The sequence below is a fragment of the Vombatus ursinus genome, unplaced genomic scaffold (assembly GCF_900497805.2).
Source record: "Vombatus ursinus unplaced genomic scaffold, bare-nosed wombat genome assembly UNPS02011353.1, whole genome shotgun sequence".
NCBI classification, from domain to species: domain Eukaryota; kingdom Metazoa; phylum Chordata; class Mammalia; order Diprotodontia; family Vombatidae; genus Vombatus; species Vombatus ursinus.
This window is the reverse complement of record NW_020951131.1, coordinates 1,356,091-1,371,055: the sequence shown is the minus strand read 5'-3', so window position 1 is coordinate 1,371,055 and position 14,965 is coordinate 1,356,091. Positions and strand designations below refer to the sequence as shown.

The 14,965-nt window shown below is 41.3% G+C and overlaps 1 protein-coding gene across 1 annotated transcript in view; it reads right to left on the bottom strand.

Moving 5' to 3' along the window:
* The window catches only part of CUNH10orf90 (chromosome unknown C10orf90 homolog), a 246,378-nt gene that overhangs the window by 208,419 nt on the left and 22,994 nt on the right, over positions 1-14,965 (bottom strand). Inside the window, exon 2 of the mRNA XM_027855954.1 lies at positions 5,533-5,605. Within this exon, the coding sequence (XP_027711755.1) occupies positions 5,533-5,605 (73 nt within the window). The remainder of the gene's footprint in view (positions 1-5,532; positions 5,606-14,965) is intronic.

Sequence of the window (14,965 nt, the reverse complement as noted above, 5' to 3'; positions counted from 1 at the left end):
CTCTTATCCAGAGATTCCATAGAGAACACTGAAGAGCTGACACTCTGAACTCTAAAGATGGGCTAACCCCAAGAGGTGGAGGCCAGGCCAGGAACCCAGGTGACCTAGGTTGAAACCAATCAGGGCAGAATATCTCACTCAAAAGTCCAACAGGGGTAGATCTTTGGCCCAGACAGAAAAATCCAGTTCAGGAACTAAAGCCGAAGAGAAGAGTAAATCAAAGACAACGCTGACCAGTATAAAAAGTTAATTATAAAGATTTTCCCCAAAGAAATAACTCTGTTGAAACCACAAGTAGTGACTCAAAGGAAAAAAAAAGAACAGATTTTCCTTAAGGACAGCATATATATTTAGAAGAAATAAAGAAAGAGGGAAAAATGAAATAAAAGCTCCCTAGGAAAGAAATGCAAAGAGAAGAAATAACTTAGAAGAGAAAGTGGTAAACCTTACTTAAGTAACAAACTCCCTGAAAACTAGAATAGAACAAACAAAAATCAATAATTCCACAAGATAGCAAAGAAATATTAAAACAAAATGAAAAGTTTGGAAAAAATTTACTGTAGATTATCTGACACCAAATACAACTAACCTGGAAAATAGGCTGAAAGATAATTTAAGAATCATTGATTTCCCTGAAAACCATAATTTTTTTTAAAAAAAAAAGCTTAGACATTATATTTCAATAAATCACAAATGAAATTTGCACAGATTGATTAGAATCAGAAAGCAAAGTAAAGATAGGAAGAAAACACCAATCACTTCCTAAAAGAACCCCAAAAGGAAATGTCCCAGGAATTTTGTAGACAAAATCCAAAACCTCCTCATTCAAGAATACTCAAAGCATCCAGAAAGAAGCTCTTTAAGTAGGAAGGAACCACAGTCAGGATCACGTAAGACTTTGCAAATTCTCTTATTCATGAGAGAAGATTATGGAATACAATATTCCCAAATGCAAAAGTAAGAGACTTACAATCAAGAATACCTTACTCTGCAAAGCTGAGGCTAACCCTGCAGGGTAAAAAATGGCTGTTTAATGGAATATCAGACTTTCATGCATTTCTGATGAAAAGACCACAGCTAAGTAGGAACTTTGAAATACCAACACAAGAGAAACCTATGAAGGTAAAGTTATTTCAGCAATTGGAAGCAGCTATATAATGATGTAATGCTAATATACTAATATGAGGAAAAGGAACAATTGTAATCAAAATCATAATGTCTTCAAAAGTTATGGAGAGAATTAAAAGAAAAACAGAGGATTTGGGAGTAGATTGATTTTGTACTCAGCACTAAAGACAGGAAAGTTAATGAAGGTTTACCCAAAAGAATAAGCTAATGTAGAAAGGAAGAAGAAGGGAGTGGAAATTGTCATTTTTTATCACTGAAGTGCATGAAACATATATAAAGGAAGAGGTGGGGAGAGATAAGAGCTTCACTCTTATCTTAAATGGAGAAAGGAGGATTGAACACACACAAATAGTTGCACATTGTAACATTAAACTTAACATAGAAGTAAACAAGGATGAGGGAGGATGCTAAAAGTGAGGATAATACAGGTCGGGGGAGAATAGGCCCAAGTAAAACAAATAGCTTGATGCTGAAGGAGGAATTAAAAGGGGGGAAAGGAAAGTGAAAACCAAGGATGTAGAGGAATACTCCTTAACTGGGAAACAGCAAACAAATTGTGGCAGTTGTGGTCTATAACATAATGCAATATTATTTGCTATAAAATATGATAGAAAAGACAATTTCAGAAAATCTTGGGTAATTTGAACTGATGCAGAGTGAAGTAAGTAGGACCATGAGAACAATACATACAAGGACAATAAAATTATAAAGAAAAACAACTTTGAAAGATTTAAGAACTCAATACAATAAGTGACTATGTCTCCAGAGGACCAACGACAAAGCATGTTACTCACCTCCTGAAAGAAAGGTGATGCACGCAAGGGATGGAAAGAGACATATATTTTGAGCCAAAATCAACATAGGGATTTGTTTTGCATGACTATATTGATTTGTTACAAGGGTATGGTTTTCCTCTTTCATTCAGGTAATTGCAGGGAGAAAGACATTTGCAAAAATGATGTCAAAAGATGGCCATTAAAACATGTTTCTACTTCACAGGAGAAAACAGAAGGAAGTTCAAAAGGAAGCACAGACAAGTAAGACAGTTTCAAAAGTGATGCGCACAATTTTTAATATACTTTAAAAAAATTAAATGATACGCAGTGGACGTTAGTGATTTCACAAAGAATTTTGGTTGGATTTAAGTTCAGAACGAAATAATGCAAATTTTAAAAATCGATGATACTTTGCCTTAAAACAAAGCCAGAGAGCAGATAGACTTTACACATGCAGCAAAATCATTTTGTGTGTTTAATTTCATCATGATGACAATAGTTATGGAGGCAGAATCAGGTAAACACGTGACAAAGTCGGAGGAGTGAGGGGTGGGGGTGCGGTCTGAGCTTTGAAATTTTCTTGCTAAGGATGAATCAACAATCCTCTTGTAGATTGTAGAGTGTCTTGTAGAGTGTCTGGGGCAGAACATTCTCCTTCATGCCTAAAGACTCCTGGCCCCCTATTAAACTATCAAACTTTCACCACCTTCGTTTAAAAGTTTGGTGATGACCTGGATGTTTTGAACCTGTTTTAGAGATTATAAGAAGATGGGGAAGATGTCATCGGGCACTTATCCCTGAAAGAGCTGCTGGCTGTTGCAGTCTTGCTGGTTGGCTTACAGTCCTGGGGCATCTAATTCCAAATTCATTAGCATTTTTCAAAAAAATTTGCACTGTGGGACTCCCTGACTAGGCCTGAATCTAAGTGGCTCAGGCTTGCAATACTTAGCACTGATCATTCAGCTCATTGATATTCATTTTCCCTTAAATCAAGCCCTGAGTAAGAGTTGATTGTTCACCAATCAACTGACCAAGCTGGGAGGATTGTATGGATGGAGCAGTGAATCTCACTTGGACATTTTCTGGTCTTCCCCGACATCGTAGACAAGCAGGACAACTCAGACGTTGCCACCCAAACGCAGGTGATTTTGATGCTGTTTTCATAGTCTCTGCCCAGGGGGGTTGCTTTCAGAAGGAGCAGAAGCTAGAAGCCAATTCTCCGGTGGCTGGCTTCCAGAGGAGGAGGCAGAGAATATTCTTTAAATAAGAAAGCAGCATGGTGCAGTCAAGAGAGTCCCAAATTCTGTTCTAATCCTGCTTCCACATGGGATTTGGAGTCAAAAAAGCTGGATTCAAATCCTGCCCCTATCACTTATTAGCTGTGTGACCTCTGAAAAGTTAGTTAACCTCTCTGATCTCCATCTCTGAAACGAAGTAAAATGATCTTTAACGCTCAGTCGATGGTCCTCGTTTTCTCTTGTGTTCTTTGGATCAGCTAAATGACCTGAAAGAATTCTTCATCTCATTCCATAGAGGAGTCTTGTCTGTGCCTTTCATAAAGTCAATCCTTTGTGGAGGATGACTCCAGTGTGCTGGAGTCTCTCCTTTGTTTGTCTTCGTGGTAATAACAAAAACAACAAGCTGACCTTTCTGTGACGCTGAAAGGTTTACAAAGCTCTTGATAGACACATTCTATGTCCTCACAACAACCCTCTGAAGTGGCTGCTATAATTATCCTGATTTTTTAGTTGAGAAAGCTGAGGCTCAACTAAGTTCAGTGACTTACCCAGGGTCACATGGCTCCTAAGTGGCGCCAGCAGCAGGTCTTGCACCCAGTTCTTCTTAGCTCCAACCTCAGTCCTCCGTTGATGACACCACCTTCCATATTTGAATGGACACCATGCAAATCGTCATCTGCCCAGCTGCTGTTCTTCAGTCTTTGGAGTGACCAGCTCATTTCCTTTTCCGATTGGTTGGGTCCTTACAATTGTCTTCCATGTTACTTCTTGCCCCGCTTTTCTCTCCATGGCATTTTGGGTCATTTTTGCTCCTTAGATTCCCAGAAAATCATTGTGTTCCCCAGTTCACAGCTCTTCTCCCTCCCCAAGGGAAGATGAGGCTAAAAAAATGAGTCCTGGTGCATTGACCATCTTGGGATCATTGAAGGGGCTGCGACCCATGAAAAAGACATGAACATGCAGCATGTCTCAGTCTTGTCACATCCAAGAAGGGGGATTGAAGATGAGGATTTGGGGGGGTTTAAGTTCCACTTTCCTACATTTGTATGTCCTTTTTTGTGTTTATTTTTGCTGAAGTCCCTGGACTGAAAAATTCTATTAACTTAATAGCATTATTTGAGTAAATACATGACAATTTGGCCTCCATACAACCATTGATCTCATTAAGGAAGTAAAACTCAATTTGCAAACAATATATGCAAACATATTTAATATAAATCATGGACTTAAACAGTCTCACCTCCTGTTGCTAAAGCCTCATCACTCGGAATTGCAGTTGTCTAAAAAAGGAGATTTATGTATACAGAGACAGTATGTCTATTCAAATCGCATCTACTGGAAACTGACAAGCCTCTGTACTGGTTCCATTTCTCATCTGAGTTGAACCTCACTCTATGGTGAGAGAAACTAGAAATGGAGATTCTCAGAGCTGCTGCTGGATCTGGAGAGCTCCAGTTCTTCAGAAGGTTTTCATGACCTCAAACTTAAATAAACCCTTTGCAATTTCCACTCCTCCTGCTGATTGTTGTGCTCTGAGGCCACATAGACCCAATATAAGCTCTCTTCTGCTTTTCCACTGCAACATCAGCACAAACTGGTCTTCCCACAACCCCTGCAGCCCAACCCTTCTCTTTTTGCCTTCTCCCCTGAGAAAAATGTAAGCTTCTTGGAAGCATGGACTCTTCTGCCTGTATCCCCAGTGCTGAGCACAATTCTTTGTATACAGCAAGCACTTAGTAACTGATCATTCATTCATCCATTGTACACAACAGACTTTCAAACAGAATCACAGGATAATAGACTTCAACTGGTAAGGCACGCCAGAAGCTGCAAAGTCCAAACACTGCCTGAATGAGAATTTTGGCTATAATCTCCCTTCCCCAGTTACTGGTCATTCAGTGCCGGTGAATTTGAAGATGCCGGTGAAAGAGAACACACTGCTTCCCTAGAGATGCCCATCCACTCTGGGACAAAATCAATTTGGAATTAGGGAAATTTTTCCTTACATTAAACCTAGTTCTGCCTTACCTATTCTATCGTTCCTGGTTCTACTCTCTGAAGTCATGCAGAACAAGGCTCAATATTCTTCCACAAGACAATCTTTCAAATAACTACCCATCTTCCCCACTCCCTGCATTCCCACCCCCCAAAAAAGCATTCTCTTCTCCAGACTTATCATTTTCAGTTCCTTCAACTCATCTGCATATACCACCCATCTCTGGTTCTCCCATCATTCTGGTGGTCTTGCTCTGGGTGTTCTCCAGTCAGTCGGCACCATTCCTCAACTGGGGCACCCAGACCTGAACACATTACTTGTCAAGGATAATTGAGAACATAGGGAATCAAGGCCAGTAAAACAAATTTCTTGCAATGAAACTCATTATCTCTACCTGTGTATGTGAGCCGTGCATTTCTTTCCCACGCTGAGTGCTCTTTGGGGGATGAGAACAGCCGGCTGTGGATCTGTTAAAAAAAAAAAACAAAATAAAACATGTCCACCAATCTGATGTTTGTTTACCAGATGTACAGTCTTCAGTCATGCGTGCTAGAGACTATGGGAGAAGGCTGTGTATTTTCAAGGAGGGGCTAGAGATGGAACTTCATGGACTTCCATTTTTGCATCTTATTACAACCCATGAATTAGAATAGGATGTCATGGAGTACTGGAAGCAAAAACTAGATCAACTTCCTTAATCCATTAACACTGGGAAAGTTTCTGTCAGGCACATTTTATAGGGAGAAAAAAATAACATTTTGTCATTTTCTACTTCCTATGCCTACCCACAGCGTTCTGCTCTCAAAGGAACACATAATAAGGTTTTTAAAGGACCCATTGATTAATGAACTCAAAACAGCCTGACTGTTCAGGGCTGATTTTTCTAAAAGGCACCACAAAATTTAGGGGTGGTGGACAACTCTCTGACTTTTCCCCCCACTTTGGTGTTTCCATTGGTTTTTCTTCTTGGAAAAAGTGTTTCAGCAAAGGACTAGTTTACATGATGCTTGGAAATCAGCCAAGCATTTATTAAGTGCCTACTTTGTGCCATGCACTGTATTAAACTCTGGAGATACAAAGAAAGGCAAACACACGGTCCCTGTCCTCAGCAAGTTCATATTCTAATGGGAGGGGCAATATGTAAATAACTAGGTACATACACAATACATATACCCAGTTGAAGGAAATTCATCTGAGAGGAGACACTAGTCAGGACCAGAACGGCATGGAGAAAAGCCAACTCTGCCCTAGCCTTTGCCAAGGGGCTAACACTCTAGCCAAGAGAGAGAAAGGGGGACATGCACATATAGTGGCACATGCAAAATAGATCCTGGGTACCTAATGAATGGTTATTGAAGTGAACTGAAAAGGATTTCATTTGAACACAAGTCACTATGTACAGTGGCTTCCCCACTTCATTTACATTGTGAATGATGCTGTAAAGCATCTGTGATGTCACTGCTTTCTTCTGCCTACACATCATGGGGACAAAAGCAGGAAAACATAGCTGCCTCTCTCAGCCTTCCACCACACCACCACCAACAACCTCCAAGTCTTCAATCATACCCTTGTCCTAGACTTGATCTGTATCACTGGTAGGCAGTGAAGTATAATGGTTGTAGCTGATGGCTGACATTTACATAGAGCTTTGAGGTTTGCAAAGTGCTTTATATTTATGATCTCTTTCTATCTACACAATCTTGCGAGGTAGGTCTGTTATTATTCCCATTTTCCAGATCAAGAAACTGAGTCAGAGAGAGGTTGAGTGACTTACCCGGAATCACAAAGCTAGTTGAGTGTCTGAGGCAGGATTTGAACTCAGATCTGCCTGACTCCACGTCCAAGACTCTATCATCTGGAGTTTTTTGGAGTCAGGAGAGACCTGGATATGAATCCCCCCTCTGACATTTTCTAACTGGTTCTGTCACTTCCCTGAACTTCGGTTACTTTCACCCTAAAATGGTGCTAATGTGGTATCCTGCAGGACTGTTGCAGAGATCAAGTGAGACTGTACCTGGAAATTCATTCTACACATCACAAATCAAAGACTTGTCGCTGGAAGTCACCTCAAGAGCAATCGATTCAACCCCTTCATTTTATAGATGAAGCAGCAGATCTAGACGGGAGAAGTCCCTTGCCAAGGTCTCACAGGTAGTAAGTTGCAGTATCAGGTCCTTGTATTCAGAATCTGGGGCTCTTTCCCCCATAGCACTATACCTTAATAAATGTCAGCGAACATTGCCATTATGTCTTTGGTAAGACATACACTTAAACAATATTTAAACAACTTTAGCAGAGTTTCTTCAAAGGAAATTGCAAGAATGAATGTGCTTTTTTCAGCAGAAATATAAAATTAAAATGTATCACATTGGACCTGTGGCTGGAATTAGCATCTCATTTTTAAATGGAGTTTGGCAGAAGACAGAGTGTTACCATCGTATGAATAAGAAACCAAAATATGCCTTAAAGATGTTTCAGACAAGGAATTTCTTTTGCATAAGAAATCCTAAGCTTCCTATTTTGTGGACTGCTATTTTAGATAGTGGCTATTTCTTTTAAATTTATTCTGTATATATCTGTATGCACACGTGTGTGTGTGTGTGTGTGTGTGCGCGCATGCAAGCACAAGCTAATATATATCTCTAACAAGTCTTGTGAGCTAATTCAGGTACGTCTACAACACAGAATTCATTTCTATTTGTTAGGTTTTTGCATGGACCCTAGACTCCTCCCTCTGGAGCCCCTTCCCAAGAGTAATCAATGTGGAGAAGGCAACGAGTCCAGATCCTCGTCTGTCTCTTCTCGGGAGGGCACGAGCAAATGCCGGCGTATGAACCCTAAACAAGGATCATCCTCTTGGTCTTTCGTAAGCATTGTTGCTCAGCCTTGGTGCCATCTTCCTCAGGCTTAATGGCTGGTGGTGAGGCCCTCAGGTGCCACCAAAGGCCATTTACTTGTCAAGGCTGTAGTCCAGAGAATCCTCCAAATCTGGATCATTCAGGAGCCCTCTGGGGGTCCAGTTAGTCCTGTGTTGGGCCCTGCGGTTATTCAATTACTACTGTTTGCCATAGGCTTCTGGGAGAGAATCTGTGGAGGAAGGCTAACCAATCAAGTGGCCTGAATTTAGAATTTATTAATTCATAGGGAGTTTGGGGGAGGGAGGGGAAGAGAAGGAAGAAAAGTCATAGGATTGTAGGTTAGGCTCTAGAAGAGACCTCAAAGGTCATCGGGTTCAGACTCCTTATTTTCAAGGAGAGGAAACTAAAGTCCAAAGAGAGGCATGTCCAAGGTCAGAACAAGGTAATGGCAGGCAGGGGCCTCAGATCCAGGTCTCCTGGTTCCTAATCCAGGGTTCTCTCTACTGGATCACTTCTTCTGGACTGTGGGTTGAGGTCCCAGCTTAGTCACCAAATGAGCGACCATAGGTCAGTCTGCACATGGACCTGATTTCCCATGAGGTCAGACACCATGTCATTTCAATTCGGAATCTCCACCAGAACCTAGCACAGTGCTTTGTACACAGTAGGTTCTTAATAAATGTTTGCTGAATTAAAAACAAGCTGCTTTTAAGACTTTAATGGGTCTTAAAGCATCTTGGGTTAGGGGAAATAGTGCTGGAATTGAAGGGAGTACCTGAGCTCAGATCCTGACTCTGCTAGCATAACCTTGGGCAAATTGCTTCACATCCCTGAGCCACCATGTTTTCATCTGTGCAATGATGTGGGTGGAAGAGATGACTTTGGAAGTCCCTTCTAGTTCTAGAAGGACTGTGATATAAGATCTTCTGGTTCTAGGTTCCTTAGAAATAGGCTGTCAGACTTCAAGTCTTTCTAGAGTTTTCAATAAAAGAGGAAATGGCCAGACATGCACCCAAGACTTGGGGAAAGCAGATCACAAAGAGTTCAGGGAAGCCATAGAATCCCATGTATTTGTGTGTTCAGAATTTCAATCTTGAGATCTCCCATCTATCTCAGGCTGATTTCCCCGGTACCATTTAAGCCCATAGAATGCTACCTATTAATCCAAGACAGATGGGAGATGCCCAAGAATGAAATTCTAAAAATACAAAGGGAAATAATTCCAAAGAGGAAAAAAAGATGGAGATGAATGTGGATGCACAGGGAACTCACCAAAGAAGTTAGGCTTTTAAAATAAATGTACAGAATATACAATCAAGGCCTAGTTGCAGAGAATGAATACAAGAGTTTGAAATAGTCCTTTAAAAATGGGGGCATGAAGATGAAAGCTTAGAATGAGTTGAAGCTGATAAGGCAAGGAAGGACAACAGAAAGGACTTCTTTTGTCTATATGAGGGGAAAAGGGAGGCTCAAATAAAGACCAGGAACTTTTCTTAGGCCAGAAGGAACCATGATAACTGATAACAAAGATTAGAGAAGCTCTACTTGTCTTTTTTTTCTATTTCTTCTACCGAGGAGAATAGTGCTTTGCTCTGGAAATGACAGAAGAAATTGATGGCAAAGATAAGTAAGAATCAATTAATCAATAATCATTTATTTAAGTACCTATTGCCAGGCACTGTGCTATGTGCTCAGGATACTTATTTTTGTTGCTTAGTAGTTTCTCAGTTGTGTCCAACTCTTCATGACCCCTTTTGGGGTTTTCTTGGCAAAGATACTGGAGTGGTTTGCCATTTCCTTCTCTAGCTTGTTCTAAGGGTGAGGAAACTGAGGCAAATAGAATTAAGTGACCTTCCCGGGGCCTAACTCCTGGCCCAGCGCTCTATCCACTGTCCCGTCTAGCTGCCTCACTGAGGATAGGAAAAAAGGCAAAAGACAACACCTGCCTTTGGGGAGATTATATCCTAATGAGCGAGACAACTTGCAAACAAACATATATGAACAAGCTATATACAGGACAAATAGGACACAATTACAGGTACTAAAATGAGTAAGAGGTACCCTTAGCTACCCTTGAGAGATCCTGGTGTGTATTCAATGAATGCTTGGGGCCTAAAAGAGCTGGCTGATGGAACTGGAGCCATTGCCAGTGATGTCTGAAAGATCATGGAAATTAAAAGTGTCATAGGATTAGAGAAGGCCAAATGTCTAGATCTTCACAAATTGGAAGAGAACAGAGTTTTAAAACATTAAGACAGCGAACTTGACTTCTAGTCCTGGGGAAAATTCTAGTGTAGATCATTAAAAAGAATGTTTGGTGAATATTCAATATAACTCAATAAACATTAAGCACCTACTGTGTGTCCAGCATTGTGCTAAGCACTAGAAAAGGCTTAGAAAGGGAATTTAGATTTTAATTTAGAAAGGGAAATAACAATAACAAAGAGCCATCCTGGCTTCATCAAAAATAGTTCATGCCAAACTAACCTCATTTCCTTTATTGACAGGATTCTAAACTAGATGATGAGGCAAATGCAGTGAATATAGGTTACCTTAATTTTATCAAGACATTTGATAAAGTATCTCATATCATTGTTACGGAAGAAATGAGAGGTATGTTTAGAAGATGATCCAGTTAGTTAGATTTTGAATTTGTTGTCTGGCTGGCCTCAAAAAACAATAGTCTTTCATAGTCCAATGTCAATGTGGCAGGAGGTTTCCTATTTAGTACTCCTATGGATTTATACTTGGCCCTTTGCTCCTTACCATTTTTATTGGTGACTTGGATAAAGGCAGAGATGGTCCTTATCAAATCTGCAGATGAACCTGGGAGGAACAGCTAATGCACTAGATTACAGTACGGAGCCAAAAGCCCCTTGACAGAATAAAGCAAAAGTGACAAACTTGAGAAAGAGAGGGGGCCACCAGATTGAAATGTAATAGGGAAATATTTCATAAAATAAATAAGAAATGTAACACATTATACTATTAATTTGTGACTTTTTTAAGTCAAGGCATCCATAACAATCCATTTCTATCTGTGTTGACACCACTGGGGTAAAGCTTTGGGCTGAAACTGAAAGCCAATGGGGCTAAATGTATAGTCTTACATCTGGGTCCAAAAACAACTTCACAAGTTCAAGATGGGAGATGGGAGGGGGAGGGGCTGGTGTCACATAGATCTCGCTCTGGAAAAAATCTCTAAGGGCTTTCATTGCCTCCAAGCTCAATGAGTCAGCAGCATGACATAAGAGTCAGCAAAGTGAAGACCATCTTGGGTTGCATTAGCAGGAACACAACTTCCAAGAGCATGGAGTGGTAGCCCACACTTATCTGCCCTCACCGAACCTCATCTGGAGTATTGGACGCAGTTCTAGAGGCCACAGTTGAAGAAGGACATTGGTAAGGTGAATAGTGTCCAGAAGAAGGTGACCAGGATGAGGAACAGTCTTGAGTCCCTGTCATAGGATGATTGGTTGAAGTAACTGGACATTTTTAGCCTGAAGAAAAGAAGGCTTATATGAACACGATAGCCATCTTCAGGCATGGAAAAGGGATTAGACTTTTTTTTGTACGTCCCCAGGAGTAGAACCAGGAACAAGAGGTAGAAAAGTTTCAAAGATATCATCTTCAGGCTTGCTGTCAGGAACAATCTCTTTATTTGTTCCTTGTCTTTCCTCGCCATAACAGTCCTTTAAATATGTGGACAGTTATCATTTCCCCCAAGTCTTCGCTTCTCCATGCTCCTCCAAGCATTTCTCATATAACAAGGAGCTGTCCAAAATATAATAGGCTACCTGGGGAGGTGGTGGATTCCTCCCTCCCCCTCCCAGAAGTCTTCAAGCTAAGACTAGACAACCTTTTCTTGTGTGTGTTATAGGGGCATTCCTTTCACATGTAGGTTGGACTAGAGGGCCCCTGAGGTGACTTCCAATTCTTAAATACTGTGGTTCTTGAAGAAAATACACAATTTTCAAGCTAGTATTTAAAAGTCTGGTCCCAGAATTATTTCACATTATTCCCATTGATGCACTGCATATTCCAATTAAACTGGCCTATTAGCCATCCCTCAACTATGGCATTTCATCTCCCACCTTTATACCTTTAGACATGTCCGGAAAGCTCCCCCATCTCTCCTCTATCTCATAGAATTCTTGTCTTCCTTCAAAGCATAGGAACCGTAACTCAGGAATCATCTCTTGGCATCTGGTCTTTCCTTCTTATCTTTGATTTATCTCTGTTCCCATCATTTCCCCCAGTAGAATGGAAGCTCCTTGAGGGCAGAAGATGTTGCTTTTTTGCATTGCACATAGGTGGCATGTGATCATTTTTTTTGTTGTTGTTGTATTGAATCAAATTGATATTGGGATATGAACAGTGAGTGAAATGAAAATCAAGGATGACTAATGTTTCAACCACTGGGAGGTTAGTTCTTTGGGAAGAAATAGCAAAGTCAAGAGCAAAGACAGTTTTGAAGGAAAGAACCTGAAGGTTTGTTCTGGTGCCTTGTGACTTGGGAGTCCGTCCCAATGGAGGTATGCAGCAGGCAGCTGAAGAAACTCACCCTTCCTAAGCTCACTCTCTGCTCTCTGGGGCTCTCTCTCTTCTACCTGCCGACATTTCCTCCAGATCAGATCAGGGCTTCAGGCGGACGAATGAAGGAGAAAACGTGGGCCTCCCACTTACTGAGTGTTCCCACATTATCAAGTTTGCTCATCAGAGCAGCCTTGGGATGCAGCCTCCAGCATGCTCCAATCCACAAGATAATGAACCGGTAGCAGTGCTGAGCTTCTTTGGGTATGGGTTTGTTTTTCATTTTCTAGACATGAGCTTCAAAACAATCAAGAAAAAACCGAGGTGTGTGTGCCTGTTTCTCCTTCTTGGGCCAGGATTTATTGTGTTCAAGGCATTCCTCTTATCTCTAGAGGGAGCTTTGTAAACGGCCAGGAGAATATAAAGCAGGCATTAGACTGTACAATCCTCCAGGGAGGATTAGACTGGGAGGATTTTTTGCTTATTTCCAGGCACAGAAAGGGAAATCTCTATTATTATCAATGTTATCAATAAACAACTAATTATTAAGTTCCCACTGTGCACTAAGTGCTTTGAAAAGATCAGCTGATTTCATCCTCCCAACGACTTTGGAATGATTATCCCCATTTTACAGTTGAGGCAAACAGGGTTAAGGGGTCAGGATCACATAGCTAATAAATGAGGTCGGATTTGAACTCATGAAGATGAGTCTTCCAGACTTCAGGCCGAGTGCTCTATGCACTATGGCGCTACCTAGCGGCCCCTAACCTGTCAGTGCCTTCAGGGAACTCTAAGACAACTGCATTGTTGAAGGAGATTTCCTCTTGGAGATTTCCCTACACAGATAAAGTCGTAAATGCCATGAATTGTGGTAGGCTCTAGGGATACCAGTGCCACAGAAGGCCATTCCTAGACATACCAGCTTGTTGAGATCATGCTTCATCTCGTCTGTGTGTATCTTGTCTATTCCTTGTTATTTACAGTTGTCTCCCCCGTTAGAGGGTAAGTTCCCTGAGGGCAGGGACTGCTTTTGCCTGTCTTTGGCACTTAGCTCAGAGCCAGGAATATAATAAAGATTAATCAATGCTTGTTGATTAGTTGATTGACAGAAATACTGGAATTAAATAGCCTCTGCTCTGAAGAAGTTTATATTCTACTGAGGGAGACCAGCAGCCATCTGCCTCTTTCACAAATAAACCCCAAACATCTTAGTGTTTCAAATTCTGAACTCGATCTCAGGGATTGTAGCTTTTCCTTCACAACAGAAGGCTGGCAGTTTTATAAAGGGCCCCGTGGATAGTGGGAGATGATCCACCTCATATTGGATATGGTAGCCATTATCTCAGCCCTTTTGGGGGGCCCGCAGATATGATGCCATGGTAAATCTTGATGAAATGATTGATCTATGCTGGTATTTTATGTGTGTAATCAATCTAGGTGCTCTCCCCACAAGAGCACTTAAGGTGGGTTCTGTGCAAGGCTGAACAGCGCCCCTCCTGGCTAAAACAAACTTGCACCTTGCATGACTCGAAGCTCAAATTTCTCTCTCTGTACTAATTCTCCCTTCATGCTCCATCTTTTCATGCTTACATCTGCTTTAACTTTTTCCAATCTGAAATAAATCAGCATGAAAAGCATTAGATTTTTTCATTTGGCTTCTCAATTGCCTTTTGTTATGGAGATAATATCCCTTATCTGATTGGGACTGGTGGAATTATTCCCTCGTTCAGCCCTGAATCAAGATGCTGTTTGCAGCTCGGCCTTCAGCACCTCTTACCTTGTTTGTTGTAAGCCTTTTAAGGCTGGCCTCTGATGAGGCAAGGATAGGCAAATGAGAAAAGGGGCAACTGAATGGGAGCCTAGTATTTCATTCACTCCACTTCTTGCAAGAAATTTGGAGGGCCATTAATAAAGGATGGCTAGGAAAAGAATGAACCTGAAATTTTCCCACTAGATTACAAAGAGAGAGAGGGAGGCAGCAAGACAGAGAGAGGGGGGGGCAGGAAGGGAGGGAAAGAGGAATATACAGGAACAGGGAGGCAGAGAGACAGAGACAGAGAGATAGGAGAGAGAGAGAGAGAAAGAGAGAGAGAGAGAGAAGAGAAGAGAAGAGAAGAGAAGAGAAGAGAAGAGGAGAGGAGAGGAGAGGAGAGGAGAGGAGAGGAGAGAGAAGAAAGAGGAGAGATGAAGAGAGGAGAGACTAAGACAGGAGAGACAAAGAGAGGAGAGATGAACAGAGGGAGAGTCAAAGAGACAGAGACAGGGAGGCAGCAAGACAGAGATGGAGAGGCAGAGACAGAGAGACAGTCAAAGAAGCAGAGGAACACTTTATTTCCCAGTGTGTCTGCAGGTGCTTATAGTAGAAGGAGAAATTTGTGTTACCCCTTCTCTGGAGCCTTTAAACCCAGCAATATCTACAGATTGTATATTACCTAG